The sequence below is a fragment of the Sporobolomyces koalae genome, assembly GCF_050403365.1.
Source record: "Sporobolomyces koalae JCM15063 DNA, S_koalae_JCM15063T_v1_ctg38, whole genome shotgun sequence".
NCBI classification, from domain to species: Eukaryota; Fungi; Basidiomycota; class Microbotryomycetes; order Sporidiobolales; family Sporidiobolaceae; genus Sporobolomyces; species Sporobolomyces koalae.
The window spans coordinates 128,228-144,066 of NW_027481733.1; the positions used below are offsets into that span (position 1 = coordinate 128,228).

At 56.5% G+C, this 15,839-nt stretch overlaps 5 protein-coding genes across 5 annotated transcripts; 2 read left to right on the forward strand and 3 right to left on the reverse strand.

Annotated features, from left to right (window-relative positions):
- Positions 1-133: 133 nt before the first annotated feature.
- On the reverse strand, positions 134-1,789 carry JCM15063_000655 (uncharacterized protein; the record flags this gene model as incomplete). Its single annotated transcript, XM_076680478.1, has 2 exons — positions 134-1,675; positions 1,748-1,789. 2 exons carry the CDS (start codon positions 1,787-1,789, stop codon positions 134-136), a joined length of 1,584 nt encoding a protein of 527 aa, XP_076532437.1.
- Positions 1,790-2,327: 538 nt separating this feature from the next.
- Positions 2,328-4,139, reverse strand: JCM15063_000656 (uncharacterized protein; the record flags this gene model as incomplete). The annotated part of the gene is made up of 1 exon (XM_076680479.1): positions 2,328-4,139. One exon carries the CDS (start codon positions 4,137-4,139, stop codon positions 2,328-2,330), a length of 1,812 nt encoding a protein of 603 aa, XP_076532438.1.
- Positions 4,140-4,313: 174 nt separating this feature from the next.
- Positions 4,314-8,593, forward strand: JCM15063_000657 (uncharacterized protein; the record flags this gene model as incomplete). Its single annotated transcript, XM_076680480.1, has 5 exons — positions 4,314-4,970; positions 5,049-5,367; positions 5,441-6,549; positions 6,637-7,881; positions 7,976-8,593. 5 exons carry the CDS (start codon positions 4,314-4,316, stop codon positions 8,591-8,593), a joined length of 3,948 nt encoding a protein of 1,315 aa, XP_076532439.1.
- A 361-nt stretch (positions 8,594-8,954) lies between these two features.
- VMA1 (H(+)-transporting V1 sector ATPase subunit A) lies at positions 8,955-11,612 on the reverse strand (the record flags this gene model as incomplete). Its single annotated transcript, XM_076680481.1, has 12 exons — positions 8,955-9,025; positions 9,114-9,267; positions 9,348-9,588; positions 9,672-9,815; positions 9,894-10,260; positions 10,337-10,427; positions 10,499-10,702; positions 10,764-11,050; positions 11,114-11,244; positions 11,317-11,370; positions 11,444-11,504; positions 11,579-11,612. 12 exons carry the CDS (start codon positions 11,610-11,612, stop codon positions 8,955-8,957), a joined length of 1,839 nt encoding a protein of 612 aa, XP_076532440.1.
- Positions 11,613-12,151: 539 nt separating this feature from the next.
- JCM15063_000659 (uncharacterized protein) lies at positions 12,152-15,212 on the forward strand (the record flags this gene model as incomplete). The annotated part of the gene is made up of 8 exons (XM_076680482.1): positions 12,152-12,222; positions 12,318-12,593; positions 12,656-12,882; positions 12,974-14,062; positions 14,142-14,459; positions 14,543-14,703; positions 14,769-14,833; positions 14,948-15,212. The coding sequence occupies 8 exons, from the start codon at positions 12,152-12,154 to the stop codon at positions 15,210-15,212; spliced, it is 2,472 nt and encodes an 823-aa protein (XP_076532441.1).
- Positions 15,213-15,839: the final 627 nt, after the last annotated feature.

Sequence of the window (15,839 nt, forward strand, 5' to 3'; positions counted from 1 at the left end):
TCATGCAGCGGATCGGGAGAACATCAAGACAAGAGAGTGAAGGAATAGGCAATAACGACAAAAGGGAGGAAGGAAAGCTAGTCGAGTACCAGACTCGTGAACACTGGCGATTCTTCCCAGGCTGAAAACACTATTAGGATAGTGGGCCGTGTGTTTGAGTAGGAGAGGGAAATTGGGTACCGACAGCAGCAGCAGCAGCAGCAGCTTTGACGCTTGCGCTCAACTCTTTGAGATCAAACGTCAAGAAATTCCAACCTTCCTCTTCACCCTCGACCTCTTCATCCTGTCCCTCATCGTCTTGTTCATCTTCTGTCGAAGAAGAAATCGTGGTTGCCGCTGACAATTCTGCACTGAGATCTTGAAGGGAACCTCCCGAATCGCTACCAGGTTCGACTGATATTGAATCTTCAAGTTCCAACGAGAGTCGACTCTGATGATGATGATGAGAGGCACTTCCCCTTCGAGTCGTTCTCTTTTCAACGATCGCCTCGACGACCCATCTGACTTCTCCCGCTTGCAACTTGAGATTAGGTTTCCCCGAACTGATCACCTCTTCGCCTCTAAACGATTCGGTCTCGTCGAGAAGAGATTCTTGTCCTCTGACACAGGAAATGGATCGAGGTTGCAAAGACCTGTTACATCTTCGAGTGCTTCGAGGAGGTTTCGGCATTTTGGGAGGTTTCGAACGTGGTGGGATCGGTAAAGGATGCGAATTGAACTGGTTCCTCTCGTTCTTGACCATGGCAGAGCAAGACAAAGACGATGTAGATGATGAAGACGATGCGGTCGGTAAGGGTTGCTGCCGAGTGAGTTCTTGTTGTTCTCGTTTGAGTCTTCGGACATCTCGTTTGTGACGTTTGATCTCGGCTTGTTCAGAAGGAGTTCGGTTCAACGGGAACGGAGTGGGTCCTTTCTCCTTTATTGTCGACGTCGTTGGAATGTCGATCGGAAGCGATTCACTGGTAGAAGCACTGCTCGAGATCGAGGACAGGTTCGACTGATCTTGCAGACTGAAATCAGGTCCTTCGAAAGGCTCGACCGTTCGATCGAGTTTGAATGGCGGCGATTGCGAAGCATCGTCTCGTGAGTCGATCGCATGATCGTTCTGCAGAATTTTGATGACTCGATTGATCTTGACGGTACCCCCTCCGAGTCCTCTCAACATGAGTTCGAGGGTGTTCAAACTCTCGTCCATTTCTTCCTTGCGCAACCCAATCAGATCTCCATTGTCCAATACTCCGAGTTCGTAAATTGCAGTTCCTCCACCTTGTACCAACCTCCATTTGAGTTGGGTTCGGAGTCGTTCGAGTCGATGTAACGAAGTCGGGTTCGAAAGTTTCAATTTGTACTCGATATGACCCGTCTCGTCGACTTCGGGCATGAGAGCTGGAAGAGTATTGCAAGGTATTCGAACAGTTTCGATCGAGACGACGACCGGGTTCTCGAGCGGCGAGTCAAGGTTCGGGGGGAGAGTTGGAGGAGTAGGTAATGTGATGGGTGAAGATGCCGAAGGTTCAAGGGCCCAACGAGTTTTACGACCTCGTCTCGGGTCGAGCGTGTTTGTGGCGGTAGAGAGGGTCGGGCAAGACGGAGAAGAGGCAGGAGGAAAGGGAGGAGTTGCGGGAGGAGTGAGCAACTGCAGCGGAGTCGTGGTGAGGGACCTCGATACCCATGGCTAGAAGAACAACTATGCGCGTCAATTTTGATCCTATCGAGACAGAGGAAGGGGGCAAGTTGGATCACGGACAGAAGGGGTTCGAGGCGATTCGGAATAGTTTTCTCCAAACATCGCCCTAAACGGTTGCGCGAGAGATCTATACAGCCTCTGCGTGTCGATCTCTTTGACAGATAGTGCGAGCGAGAGGAGGGCAGCGAGCGTGACAGTGTCAAGGCGGGCGGATGTTGTGTGGGGGCGCGATACGGCTCGCGGCGAGCCTCAAGAGCCTGCACAGGGAGCGCCTCCAGGGCGTTTCTGAATGCGTGTGTAGTTCTCCTGGGTGGTAGCTGGCACAGAAGCGTTGTCGAATGCGAGACGATCGAAGCGAGACAAGGCTGATCGACGATCCACCCTTGAGGCCGGCCAAGTGGCGAAATGTATGCAGTCGATGCCGTTCCTCAGGCGTGCCGCGTTCTGTAGTCAAGCGCGCAGAAGGGCCGTGATGTAGACGACTCGAGGTGGAGGCGTCGACTCGATCAGAATGAGTTCTTGACTCGGCGATTACAAACGATTCTCAAAATGTACAACTACAAGAGACAAATAAGGATTACTGCAAAGAGAGCCTGCTATGCACACACACACAAACATGAAACAACCTTGTCGAGTCTGTTCACTTGGACTCGAGAACCTCGATCAAGCTTGCGACGATTTTGTCAACCTTCTCGGCGTCCCTACGGATCGTCCGACTCTGTTCCTCAAACACCGTCTTGGTCTTGTCGTCGATTGGCAACATCTGCGCAAACGCACGTTTCTTTGAACTGTCGTCCTTGCCGGTCGCTGTTGCGGGCAGCGTCAGGAGCACCGATTGGATCGTTTCTTTCGTCGAGTGCAGCGATCCAAGGGCTGCCTGACGCGCGCTCGCGAGGGACCGAGATCGTTCCCGCTGCAGACTCGCGAGGGTACATTCTGCGAGGTGAGACTCGAGCGCGGCGATTCGGGTCGTCAAGTACAGCGTCATGAGGAGGGTCGAAGCTTGTGCGACCGTCTTGGGTGGCAGCGATGGCCGAGACGACGATTCAGGTCGAGGGGTCGACGCAGCGAGCGTCTTTGCGTACTCGAGCGCGCAGGTTTGGATCGATTTTGCAGCGCCGAGGTCTGACGCGGTGCGAGCGAGGAAGGTTTCGAGCGAAACGAGAGACGCGAGCACCGCGCGCGACGTCGAAGGGGAGAGCGCGGTCGGAGCCGTCGAGGAGACGAGGGAAGCGAGTCGAGAGAGGTCAGACAAGCTCGACCCTGCAGTCGGGGTCGAGGGCGGATGAGACCGAGACCAGAACGAGAAGAACGAAGACGAGGGCGAGACATGCTTGACTGATGCAGGCGTCGGTTGAGACGCGTCTCGGGTGTCGAGGATTGGCGTCAACCCTCGGACGAACCATTCCTGAGCACGCTCGGACTCGATCTGACCTTCCGACGAAGTCTTGCCCCAGTGTTCTGCGATACTGCCTCCGAGTTGTCCTAGTTTCCTGCTGGCGAGCAGCTTCTCGCGCTGCTCCCACGCGACGAGTCTTCGTCCCTCGGGAGTCGAGAGGTCGGTCGTCGGGGATTGCTCGAGGGCCGAGTAGATCTTGTGCCAACTCTCGCGCGCCTGTTCGAGCTTGATCCTGCCTCCGATGCGTTCCCGCACGCCCGCGAGTCGTTCCTCGAGTTCGACTGCAGCACGGTCGACTCCGCCGCGTTCGATGTGGGCCTCCCAATCGCTCGAGTCGGTGAGCGAGATCCCGCGCTCTTGGGCCTTCTTGATCGCAAACACCAAGTACTGCTCGGCCATGATCCATCCTCCATCGGCAACTGGGGTTCCCCTACTCGCGAGAGCTTCGGCCTGTCCGATCATGCGCGGACCTGGACCTCCTGAAGGGACAGCGAATGTTGCCGGACGGCTCACGGGGGACACGGTCGTGCCTGTGACCCAGTTCATCGAGATCCACGCGCCCCGGATGGCCGCACGCGCGAGTACGCCCAACCGCGGGTCGGTTCCACCTGAACCGAGATGTTTCCCGCTCCACCCTTCGGTTGCATCGGTTGCCCACTCGTCCGGGTCGTCCGCGCGATGATCCGGAGGGAGTGCGAGAGCCGAGTGTTCGACGTAGAGGTGCACTCCGACGAGAGAGGTGAGTGCAGCGGTGACGATCGCGACGGACGAGTAGACCGAGTAACGGAACAAGGTCGAGAAGAACGAGGCCGTGTGCAGCAGCGGTGAGGCGTAATCCTCGACCGGCAAATTCGTCGGAGGCAGCGGAGGTAGATCGGCGGCATGGGCAGCCCCTCGAGTCGCTTTCGATGCAGGTGTCGAAGCAACCGGTGCTGGAGCTGGAGCTGGAGCGGGAGCGGGAGTGGTGAAGGTCGGAGCGCGTTCTCGCAGGATCCGGCCAGACGACAACGCGCGGCCCAGCGGGACCCTCGCGAGCGCTCTCGTTCGGAACATAGCGTACGCCGAGTCGCGGTGCAGGGGTGAGCTTGCGATCGGGCGCAGCGGCGAGTGATTTTCGTTTCATCAGCTTGCAAGATTATTTTATTTTATTTCGACCAACCTCCTCACCCATCCCCTCTCCTGCTCTTCCCGCGTCTCTGCGAGAGCTCAAGGCGTTAGCTGTGCAGGATGACCGCTCGACAGTCGATCCTGCCCTTGTTCCCGCTGCTCGCCTCGCACGACCAGACCACTCGCCTCGACGCCTCTCTCTCGCTGCTCGACTCGCTGCCCCTCCCGACCCCACCACCCCACGACCCGGACACCCCGTACGCACTCAAGCGTCTCATCGCCGGTCTCGCCTCCTCGAACGAATCAGCGAGGCAAGGGTTTGCCGTCGCGCTCGCGCAGCTGCTCTCGACCCTGCCCGACGACCTTGCCGCTCGCGTCTTGCCCCAGTTCGAAGAGTCGACCAACACGAGTCGATCGGGACTCGACCCGCGAGAGGAACGCGACTTGCTTTTTGCGAAACTCGTCGGTTCGCATGCGTTTGTCCGTTCAGGCATCCTCGTCCGCCCCGAAGGCCTCGCCGCGAACCGAGGCGAGAGTTGGAAGCAGATTGTCCAGGGCTTGGTCAGCCTCGCCAACAAGAAGAGTTGGATCCGAGAACCAAGCTACTGGGTCATCTGTCAAGCGATCGACAGCTTGATCCGCGCACCTGGATCCGACTGGAAGCAAGACACGATCGACTGGGCAGTACAGAGGCTCATCAACGACGCGAGGGAAAAGGCGAAGGGATGGGGACCGGACAAGGTCGCCGTTGTGCTGACTCTCGAGGCTCACCAGATTGTCAGTTTTAAACCCAAGTTTCCTCTTTTTCTCCTTGTCGCGCCTCGGCTTGACTTGACCATTCTTTGCACCGTACAGGACGCGGACTACAAGACTATTCTGGCGCCCACCTTTCCTTCCGGCTCTCTCTTGTCGCGATCTTCCCTACCTTCACTCGCTCAGGCCCTGAGAGGAGCACTCCAATCCGCTTCGAACCCGTTCGGGGCATCCTCGAGCAGCAAGACTCCTCGGCAAGGCTCGAACGCGGTCAAAACTTCCAAGAACTCGGGCGCACCCGCTCCCGGTCAGAACCCTCACTTTGTGTGGAACCTCATCCTCGACAACTATTTCTCCGCCGATGCGAAACCACAGGAAGGTCGCGCAAGCTGGGATGATTTCTGGAAGGTTTGCGTCGATGGTGGGCCTTCTTCGCTTGTTTGCGTGAACCTCTCGAAAAACATGCCACTGATCGATAGTACCGCTTCTTGCAGATTCTCTCTTTGGCTCGCCGTCTCTCCCGCTCAAGGCACTCGGTTTCAGTCTCGTTCAATCGACGCTCCCTCTACTTCCCCCGGCCCACTTGACGACTCTCTTCGGCCCATCGACTCTACGCGTGTTTGCAAACCACTTGCGCAAGTCGCACTCGGTCGGTTCGGAAGAGAAGACGCTTGCGAAAGTGACCGAGAAACTCGCGTACAACTCGATCCCGGCGTACCTCACCGAACACCCTCAGGCCGTCCTCCCTTTGCTCAGAGTGTTGACCAGTCCTCCCAACTCTCACCCGGGAGCATTCGAGAACAAGTTCCTCGAGAAACTCGTCGCGAAATTGCCCATCTCGGGAGTCAAAGGTTGGGTCGAATCCCTCAAAACCTTGTTCCTCACGCCTCCCGAGTCTCTCGTTTCGGCTCCGACCACGACAACGATCTCCCCTGAAACTGGAGACCTCGAACATCAGACCGAGGAGGAAGATGCCAAGTCACTCGAGGCAAGCAAGGACAAGCGCGTGTTGGCAATCCGAACTTGGTCCCTCGACCAAATGCTGCACGTTGCGAGGAACGGTGGAGTCGTCAAGGACGATGAAGTGTTGCGCACTTTGACCGAGTTTTTGGCCGTCGTCGGATGGTTCGACATCAAGAAGGAATCAGACTCTGGAGCTCGTTCTTACGTCGCCGAACCTCGACTCTCGATTCAACAACGTCAAGCTGCGAGGTCTCGATTCTTCTCGGTCCTGACCGCTCTCGTATCGGCCCCGGCTGCCACTGCTGCTGCCGCTGCTGCTGCTGCCAGTCCCGCTACCGCTTCCGTCGCGACCGGTTCTGTCTGGTTGTCTCGTGCATTCGCCACGCTCGAAAACCTTGCGAAAGACACGAAGCACTTTTCGCTTGCTTCTGACGAGGCGCAGAACGACGACGATGACGAAGAACAGGAAGAGGTCGCGACACTCAAGACGCGGTGCAAGGAAATGTACGACCTGTTGGCCAAGAGTGGCAAGAAGGATTCTCAGGAAGACAAGAATCGACGCAAGGTTGCCAGGAGTCTCATTGAAGGTGTCTTGCTCGTGGCATGGGAAGAGAACCAGGAAGCTCTCGAGGTGCTCGAGGTAAGCTTGAACCCCCTCTTTTCATCCCATCGTCTTCAACCGTCAGAAATAGAATACTCATTCCGCGCTTGGATGGTCGGTGTGCAGCAACTGTCCGATCTCCTTCCCATGCTCTTCCCGACTCTCCTCTCTGCTTACAAGGCCGAAGATGAAGACGTTTCCATGGACGAAGACGATGAAATTCCCGAACCGACTACCGTGCTCGTCTCTCTCCTCCTGTCTCTCCTTCAAAGACCTTCGGCATTCGTCAAGGCCGTCTCGGCGGAAGTCGTCGAGGGATTCGCTGCAGAGATGGGTCAACAAGCCGTCGGGCTCTTGCTCGAGACTATCGCGCCGATCCCTGAGGAAGCCGATGCCGAGGAGGATGCGGAAGAGGAGGAAGTCGCGTCGGCTGTCTCGACCACCAGCAAGGGCAAGAAGGCGGCTCCTGCACCTGCTGATGAAGAAGACGACGAGGACGACGAGGATGACGATGACGAAGATTCGGATGATGACGAGGTTGACGAGAAATTCCGCGAGGAACTTCTCAAGGCGCTCGAAGCGGGAGGACTCGCTCCTCTCAACGACCACGACGGTGCAGACGATGAAGACGAAGACGAGGAGAGCGAAGAAGAGCTTCTCGATGACGAAGCGATGATGGAACTCGACGACAAGCTTGCCGACATCTTCCGCGCGAATGGAGGGGGCAGGAAGAACAAGAAGCGCGATCGCACTGACGATTTGCACTACCGTCTCCGACTCCTCGATCTACTCGAAGTCCTCGCTCGCAAGCAACCCTCTTCGGCACTCTTGGTACCCGCGTTTGTCCCTCTCCTCAACCTCGCTCGCTCGACCGCACCACTCGAAATCGAACTGCGCAACAAAGCTTCCAAGTTGATCCGATTCCTCGTGCAACCTCGCAAAGCGGCCGACTCGATCACTCCCGCTGAACCTGATTCGGCTCTTGAAGCACTTGAAGAAGTTCACGCTCTCGCTCAAGGAGTCGAGATTTCCGAATTCGCACCGATCGTTGCTCAGACCGCAGTCGCTCTCGCCAAGATTGCGCTCGCGTCTCCCGCTGCCGATGCGACGACTTCGAAAGCGGTTTCGACTTTGTTTGCCGACTCGTTCGCGCAGTACCTCTCGACGAAGAACGCCCGAACCAAGGTGCAACCCCTCTTGACGACTGAATTCTCGAAACGCACGCCTGCCGCCGCGTGGGGAATGTTTGACCAGGTTGTGCAACTCGCACGGGGTCAAGTCGAGGGAGACAAGAAGGCGACTGTCAACGCGTTCCGACGTATGCAAGCGTTCGAAGTGGCACAAACTCTCATCGTCAGCAACTTCAACCTCGTAAGTGTTTACCCACACCTCCACTCGAGCGTATCGAAGGTTATGACTGGTGACTGATCCTCGTCTTTTGTTCTTCGTTTCTTTTTCGATACAGAAAACTCCTGAATCGAAAGCTGCTGTCCTTGCTGGTATCCCAACGTACCAACAAGCACTCCACGAAGCGCTCTCGACTTCCTTCACAGCGAGTCCTACCACCGCGACGTTCGATGCCGCTCGACTCAAACAACTCGTCAAACACGCACTCGCTTCTGCTCGTCTCACCGTTCAAATGTCCAAGGGCGGTGCATCTGAAGCGGCTGAACGATGGTCCGTTCCTGCGTGGATCGAATTGGTCGATCAAGCTCGTTCGAACGAACGGTTCAAAGGTGCGGTTGCGGTACAAACGTTGTTGAAACAACTCGTTTCAGTGTTGGGAGGATCGATTGCTTCTTCCGGTAATGACGCGAAGAAGAAGACTTTGGCGGACAAGAAACGGAAATTGGCGACGACGAACGATGAAGCTACTCCGAAGAAAGTCAAGGCTCAGGCTCAACCCACTGGGATGAACGAGGTTGAAGTCGAAGTCGAGATGGACGAGGATGATGAAGTAAACCCGGGAGCGGTAGCGGCAGGAACTGAGACGGGTTCGACGACAAAAGGTACTCCGAATGGCAAGAAGGACAAGAAGGACAAGAAGAAACGGAGACGGAGCGAAGGAGGAGACAAAGCATAAATCTTCTCTCTTTCTGTGTTCGCCTCCCAACGGAACTCCCTCCACTTCAGAACCTCAGAATGGCCCTGAGATCGACTTTCACTCTTTCCATTGATCTTCTTCTAGACTATTGTAATCGATGTATCGAGAAAAAGGAGTTCCGTGTGCTCTCGCATTGCCCTTCTTTGCTCTCGGTCAGGATGCCAAGCGGGAACGAGGAGAAAGAAGAAAAAAACAGAACAGACAGCTTACAGCGCAAAAAAATTGGGGTCGCACAGAAACAATAGAAAACGGAAAAAAGGAGAAAGAGTGAGAACGTGATGAACACGAGAATGCGAAGAGAAAAAAACAAAACAGAGCAGTTGAGGAAGGGAAAGGAGTTTCAGTCCGAGAGGTTCTGGAATTGAGAAACAATGTTGGCATGCAATTCGTTGAGAGTCTTCATGATGGTTTCTATAGTCATCGAGAAACACAATGCGCGAGTCAGCAGTAGTTTCGAGGGGAGGAGCAAATCTTGGGGGTTTCCTTGTGGTTTTCTCACCTTCTCCCGTGGCCGGGTCTTCGAACTTCATCTGAGTCAATCGGTACCAGAGGTCCGAAGTCGATTCTCGAACCTTGTTCCACGTCATGCTCTCGTTCTCGACCGCCTTGACCGACAACTCGTAGTACGTCACCAAGTTCTTGAGCATCGCAGTCTAATCAAAAAGGAAGAAAGTGGATTCCTCGTCAGTCGGATTGACCATGGACAAGAGTAGGGAGAAGAATGAAAACTTGCCGTCTTGTAGAAAGGACAGTACCGGTCGTACGCCGAGATACCGTTCTGTTGCAAAAAGTCTTCCTTGATCAACCTCGCCACGTCGAGCGTGACCTTGTCGGCTTCTCCGAGCGAACTCTTGCCGACCAACTGCACAATCTCGGCCAGTTCGTCCTCCTTTTGCAACACTTGTTTCGCCGTGTTGCGGTAGTGCAAGAAATCGGGTTCGGTTCGTTCATAGTACGGTTGAAGGACTCGAGTGCTGTTCAAAGATTCAGACGTTCAACGCGATTTAGCTCGGATTCATCTGACGAGGAAGTTAGACGGCACCGTATTCGGACGGACTATTTCGAGTACGAGACGTTCCAATTGACGGAAGGGAAATGCTTGCGTTGGGCGAGCTTCTTGTCGAGACCCCAGAACACCTGGACGATACCGAGGGTGGCAGAAGTGACCGGGTCGGAGAAATCTCCTCCTGGAGGCGAGACACTGTTCCCAGAGAAGAACCGACCATATGAGGATTTTATTCAAGGAATGAGGCGGTGAGAGGCAAGAAGAGGGACTCACGCTCCAATGATCGAAACAGTTCCAGTTCGATCGGGAGATCCGAGACAGGTCGCTTTTCCAGCACGTTCGTAGAACGACGCCAACTTGGCTCCGAGGTACGCCGGGTATCCGGAATCGGCAGGCATTTCGGCGAGTCGACCCGAGATTTCTCGCAGCGCTTCGGCCCAACGGGACGAACTATCGGCCATCATGGCGACGTTGCGTCCTTGGTCGCGGAAGTACTCGGACAGGGTGATACCGGTGTAGATGGACGCTTCTCGTGCCGCGACGGGCATGTTGGACGTGTTGGCAACGAGGGTCGTGCGCTTCATGATGGGTTCTTGAACACCGTTGACGTCGATCGAGAGCTCGGGGAAATCCATCAAGACTGGCAAGTAAAGACACAGGTCAGTCAGCGTGCATTTTCAGACGCTCGTCCCGAATCATGGCGCGACTGAGCTCACCTTCAGCCATCTCGTTTCCTCGCTCTCCGCAACCGACATAGACAATAATGTCCGAGTTGGAGAATTTCGATACGGCTTGCGAGATGACCGTCTGCACGGTAGCGAAATCATCGATGGTCGTCAGCTCTGCCGAGACAGCCAAGACACGCTGAACAGGCTCACCTTTCCGCAACCGAAAGCACCAGGAATCGCGGTCGTGCCACCTTGCACACATGGGAACAACGAGTCAAGGACACGTTGACCGGTCAAGAGCGGGTAGTCGGCTTGGAGTTTGTCGCCAGTCGGTCGAGGAGCACGGACGGGCCAGAGCTGGAGCATCGTGTGCGAGGTCTTCTTGCCCTCGAACTCGGTCTCGAGCACAATGTCCTGAATGGCAAGAGACGCGTCGTGAGCTCGAGCTCTATACGGCACGAGGGAGGATACTCACGTCAACGCTGTACGAGCCCTTCTCGGCAATGTGGGTAATGGTACCCATCCCACGCGGGTTCATCATGATCTTGTGTTCGTTGACCAACGAGTTCTCGTACACGGTACCGAAGATGTCACCCCCCGAGATGTGGTCGCCAACTTTGAAATTGACGGGAGTAAAGTCCCACTTGATCGAACGGTCGAGTGCGTCCGTGTTGATTCCACGCGGGATGTAGATCGAGTCGGACTTTTCGGCGATCGCCTTGAGCGGTCGTTGGATTCCGTCGTAAATGTTGGACATGAGACCTTGAACCAGCGCCAATGGTCAGTCAGTACCCGCGCGAGTACAAGGATGCATGGGGGTCGTACCTGGACCCAATTCGACCGAGAGGGGTTTGCCGGTGCGCAAGACGGGGTCTCCGATGGTCATGCCCGAAGTCTCTTCGTAGACCTGGATAGTTGCCTTGTCTCCATCGATACGGATGATCTCACCGACGAGTCTATACGCACGCACGAAACTCGGTGAGGCTGAACCCCAACTGTGCGAGTGGGAAGAGCGAAAGTGGACTCACTCGTCGTGACCAACGCGCACGAGCTCGTACATGGCAGCACCGGCCATCTTCTCGCTGTCGCGCGCAGGAGAAGCTCGTCAGCTCGGAGAGGCAACGTGGGTGGAGGAGGGAGAGCGAGGGGACGTACGCAACGACGACGGGTCCCGACACGGAGAACACTTGACCAAACTTGCTCTCGCGATCCTCGTCTGTGTCGTTCCATGCAGGGGATGTCAGCTACGAGGAAGGGGAACAGGGGCGAGAGAGCAAGGGAGAGACGGACCTCGGATCCGGATCGATTTCTTGGCGTCCTTCATTGCTCCAGCCTGAGTGCGAGCGAGAGATCATGTTACAGGGTCAGTGCACGTCGCTCGACCGAAGAGAGTGGACGGGAGGCGCGAGGTGGGGTCAGGATGGACGGGCGAGCGAATGACGAGCATCATCGACCGGTCGCAACCTGCGCAGACGAGACTTACCATGGCGACGGAGTGAGCACTGTGAAGGGTGAGTAGGGTGCAAGCAGTGACTGTGCAGGTGAGCAGTCCCTGCGGATAGAGAGGGCTGCGAGCGTGCGCCGTGTGGAGCGAGCGGGCGAGATGATCAAGCTCAGGGGAGGTTCACCGGCGGTCGGGCCTCGGCGCGATCGGTCGCTTCCGTATTGACATCTGCGCTGCGCCCTCGCTCGCCTCCCCTGACCCGTTCGGCCATCCACAAACCCGCTCCTGGGTTTCGCGCGATTCTTGGGACCGGATCAGCACGCGCTTGCGCCGCATCGCCCTCGCGAGAGCCCTCACGCGAGATCGGATCATTCAACCAAAACATCCGAACACCTTGATCAACGTCAACCCCGCGTGCGATGCCTCCGACGCCCGGACGCCATCGAGGCAGCAGGCCTCAGATTCAGAACCAGATTGGCGAGTTTGGCAGGTGCGTTGGTCAACCAGCCCGCTCGCATTTGCGGGTCCCACCCGTTCGCATTGTTTGTCAGTCTGCTGCAGTGCTCATCCCGCCCGCTCGTGCAGAACTACTGGTATCCGACCTCCACGACGCGTTCAGCGCGATTCGAATGGGCTCGAAGACCCCGACGATTTCTTCAACAAGGCCGACGAGAGCGACCCCGAACTCTCCCAAGACGACGACTACCACCGCCGCGCCGCTTCGTACGCGACCGATTCCGACGCCGATTCAGATGGGCTTGGATCGATACCTCACTCGACCTCGACCACCGCCGCGAAGCACAAGGGCCTCCGTCATGCTCCTCGACCTGACAAGTTCCTCGTGGGAGAGGACCGAGGCCGGCAAGTTGTTCCCCTTTGCTTCATGACCATCCGAAGCTCATACCCTCATCTAATGATCGTAGGAAAACGGGAGTGTACCGAGCGCCCTTGCCCCGCGGATCCGATGGATTCGAACCCGTCGACGACTTTTTCAACTCGCCCTCTCCAACCCGCTCGACTGCAACCGCACAATCGACCGTGAGACGAACGGCACAGACGAGCAAGACGTCGTACGCCGGCAGCAGTCGCAGCGAGAGGACCGAGTACTACGAGGACGAGCAGGATGTCGAAATGTCGTTTGACGCCGACAGTCAGTTCGAACCAGGCCTTTTGGCATTTTTCCGAGTTCGAAACGCTGATTTGTCCTCGGACAATCCTCCTCCTTGCCCTCTCGTCGACAGCAACCACGCTCTCGCCGAGTGTGCACCAACGAGCTCAAGTCGTCACCAAGACGATCGTAGCCGGATCTTCTGCCACTGCTCGTCGACCCTCGTCCCTTCGACATTCGACTTTGCCCAACTCGCGTAGAGGTCTCTCAAAATCGAATTCGACTTCTTCCCCGATTCGTTCCGAGAGCGGTGACGAGCAGGATGTCGTCTCGTCTTCGAGACCGGAACGAAGAAGACTCTCGAGTTTGACTCGTCAAGATTCGGGACAGTACTCGGAAGAACCGTTTGTCGAGGAACTCGATCTCGAGAGTCAAGACGAAGGTGATAGTTCGACCCAAGCGGATCGAACAATTTTCGGCCAAGTTGACGACGAAGAGGAAGACGAACCTGATCATTCGACGGGGACGAAACACGGAGCACGCAAGAGTACCGCGAAACAACACGAGAGAGTGACTCACCTCGACAAAGGCAAGAGGAGAGCGATCGAGACGGACGACGACGAGGAACAGCACGTGTCGTCGACGAACAGCAGGTCGAAGCAGCGCAGGGAAAGTCGAGCGTCGTCTGCCGGACTCGTCAAACTCGACCGGAACGGGAGACCCGTGGCAGTCGCAGACAAGAAGGGCAAAGGGAAAGCGGTCGAACGGTCACCATCGCCACCACAGGATAATCAGGGTGATCCCGACGAGAACGGATACGATTATCCCGACCACGACTATGGAGGCGGGGGCGAGAGTGACGATCCCGAGGCCGCTGCGTTTCGGTATGGCAGCTACGAAGAGAGTCCGGAACCTCAACGAGAAGGTTCTCTAGAACTGGCAGTCGACGATGCAGAACCGGAGCTACAAGACGAAGACGACCAGGCCGAGCCGTCTCCAGGACCACCTGCTGCGAAAAAAACTAAAAAGACTACCAAGACGAAAGCGAAAGTTGTCAAAGCCGCACCGGACAAGAGTCGGACCAAAAAACGACGGTCAGACGTATCGACCGAGACGGTCGTTGCGAAGCGCGCGCGCAAAGCAACCCCGAACCAAGAGCGAGTAATCACTCAGATTCCACGCGATCGGGATCGTGATGCAGGCAGTGCTGAAGTCGATGGAGGTAAGGAAAAACCCGCCATGACTTTGCTTTGGCAGGCCCGACGAAATGATGCCCTGACTCGTAACTTGCACTCTACTAGTTCGACGGTCACATCGACAACGGCTCGAACCGCTCGAGTATTGGCGCAACGAGCGAGTCATCTACAAGAAACGAGCATCGGGAGTCGGCATGACGGCAATCGTACGAATCCCGAAGGAAGAACCCGAACCTTTGACGACCGTTGGCCGCAAGAAGCGAGCCAAGTCGAGCGCCCCGCCGAGTCGAGGAGCTGCAGCGCGTGAACGCGCGAGATCGGTCAAGTCGGAACCTATACCGCCAGACGAGGACGGTGTCGATGATATGACAGATCCCGATGGCTTGGTGTGGAGCTGGGAGGGGAATGCCGAGACAACCCGGCGTATGTTGCTTTGTCTCTTTTGCCTTTTTCTACCGGCGCCTCGCTGGCAGTATGGCTCATTCGCGTTGATTGCGACAATACAGGCATCGCATTTACGGCCAAGATGATGGATCCAAAACCGACGTTCAACAATCAGTACCAATTCCAAAAGATCTACCAGGAGCTCGACTATCTCGCAGGAGGGGTTCTCGTAATTCCTGTCGGCGGTCAGAAGTCGACAAAACCTGCCAAGGACAATTCCTATGTCGGTTCCCTGCTCGTTGCTTCTGCTTCTCGCAGCTCCTGACGTGGTCGCTTTCGGTTGTACAGATTTTCTTCTGTGTCCAAGGCTCAGTGTCGGTGGTGTGCCATCGGACCCGCGTATCAATCGGAACGTATGTGATCTCTCCTGCGATTTCCCTGTTTTCATGCACCTGAAGCTCACGCAACAATATTCTCTCCTTGTCTCTCTCGTTTGTCCGTTGCCGTTTATTGCTCCTTTTACGCAGTGGTGGCACGTTCTTTATCCCTCGCGGCAACTCGTACTCGATCGAAGCAACGTCAAACCGACCGGTCAAACTCTTCTTTGCGCAAGGTCGACGCGTCATCGAGCTCGAGGATGGTTCCACCCGACCCGACACGATTGAGAGCTCGCAACGAGTACTTCAAGCCGTTTCGGGCAGTGAACCATCGCGGTCTCAGCGACGGAGATCGCCGAGCGAGCCGGCACAGTCTGAAGAGGACGAAGAAGAGGAGGAATACGAAGACGATTAGGTCGTCGCGATGTTGACTTTGGTGGTCGCTGCTCTATACCCTTTCCAAGCTGTTCTTGATTGACCCATACATATGAATCGGAAAAATGTTGAATGATCATGCTAATTTTATTTCCGTCTTCTCGCGAATACTATGCAGTATTGCCACTGCTCGATTTGTGCAGCGTCTTGCTCGAATCTTGATGCCATGACTTTGTGCAGGAGAATGAGGCGAAGAAAGTGCGCGCGCGTCCTTGGCGGATTTTGGACGCGAGGCGCACGCGCGCCGGTTCCCGTTGTTTTTTTCTTGCGTCAAAAACGATCGGCGGGGTTTCCTGCCGCTTCCTGACTGGACTCCCACTTCCGCTCCACCTCACCTTCTCTCACACTTTCGACGCCGCAGGATCGACGTCTGTACGAAACAGCTTTGACACTACAGCCGCGTAGACTGCCGCTGCCCCCACGCTCCTTCCGACGAACCGACTCGCGAGTTAATCTGCAGATACCCCGTCTTTCAAGCCGACACCCACGAACGGTCGCGGGGGGGGGGGGGGGGGGGGGGGGGGGGGGGGGGGGGGGGGGGGGGGGGGGGGGGGGGGGGGGGGGGGGGGGGGGGGGGGGGGGGGGGGGGGGGGGGGGGGGGGGGGGG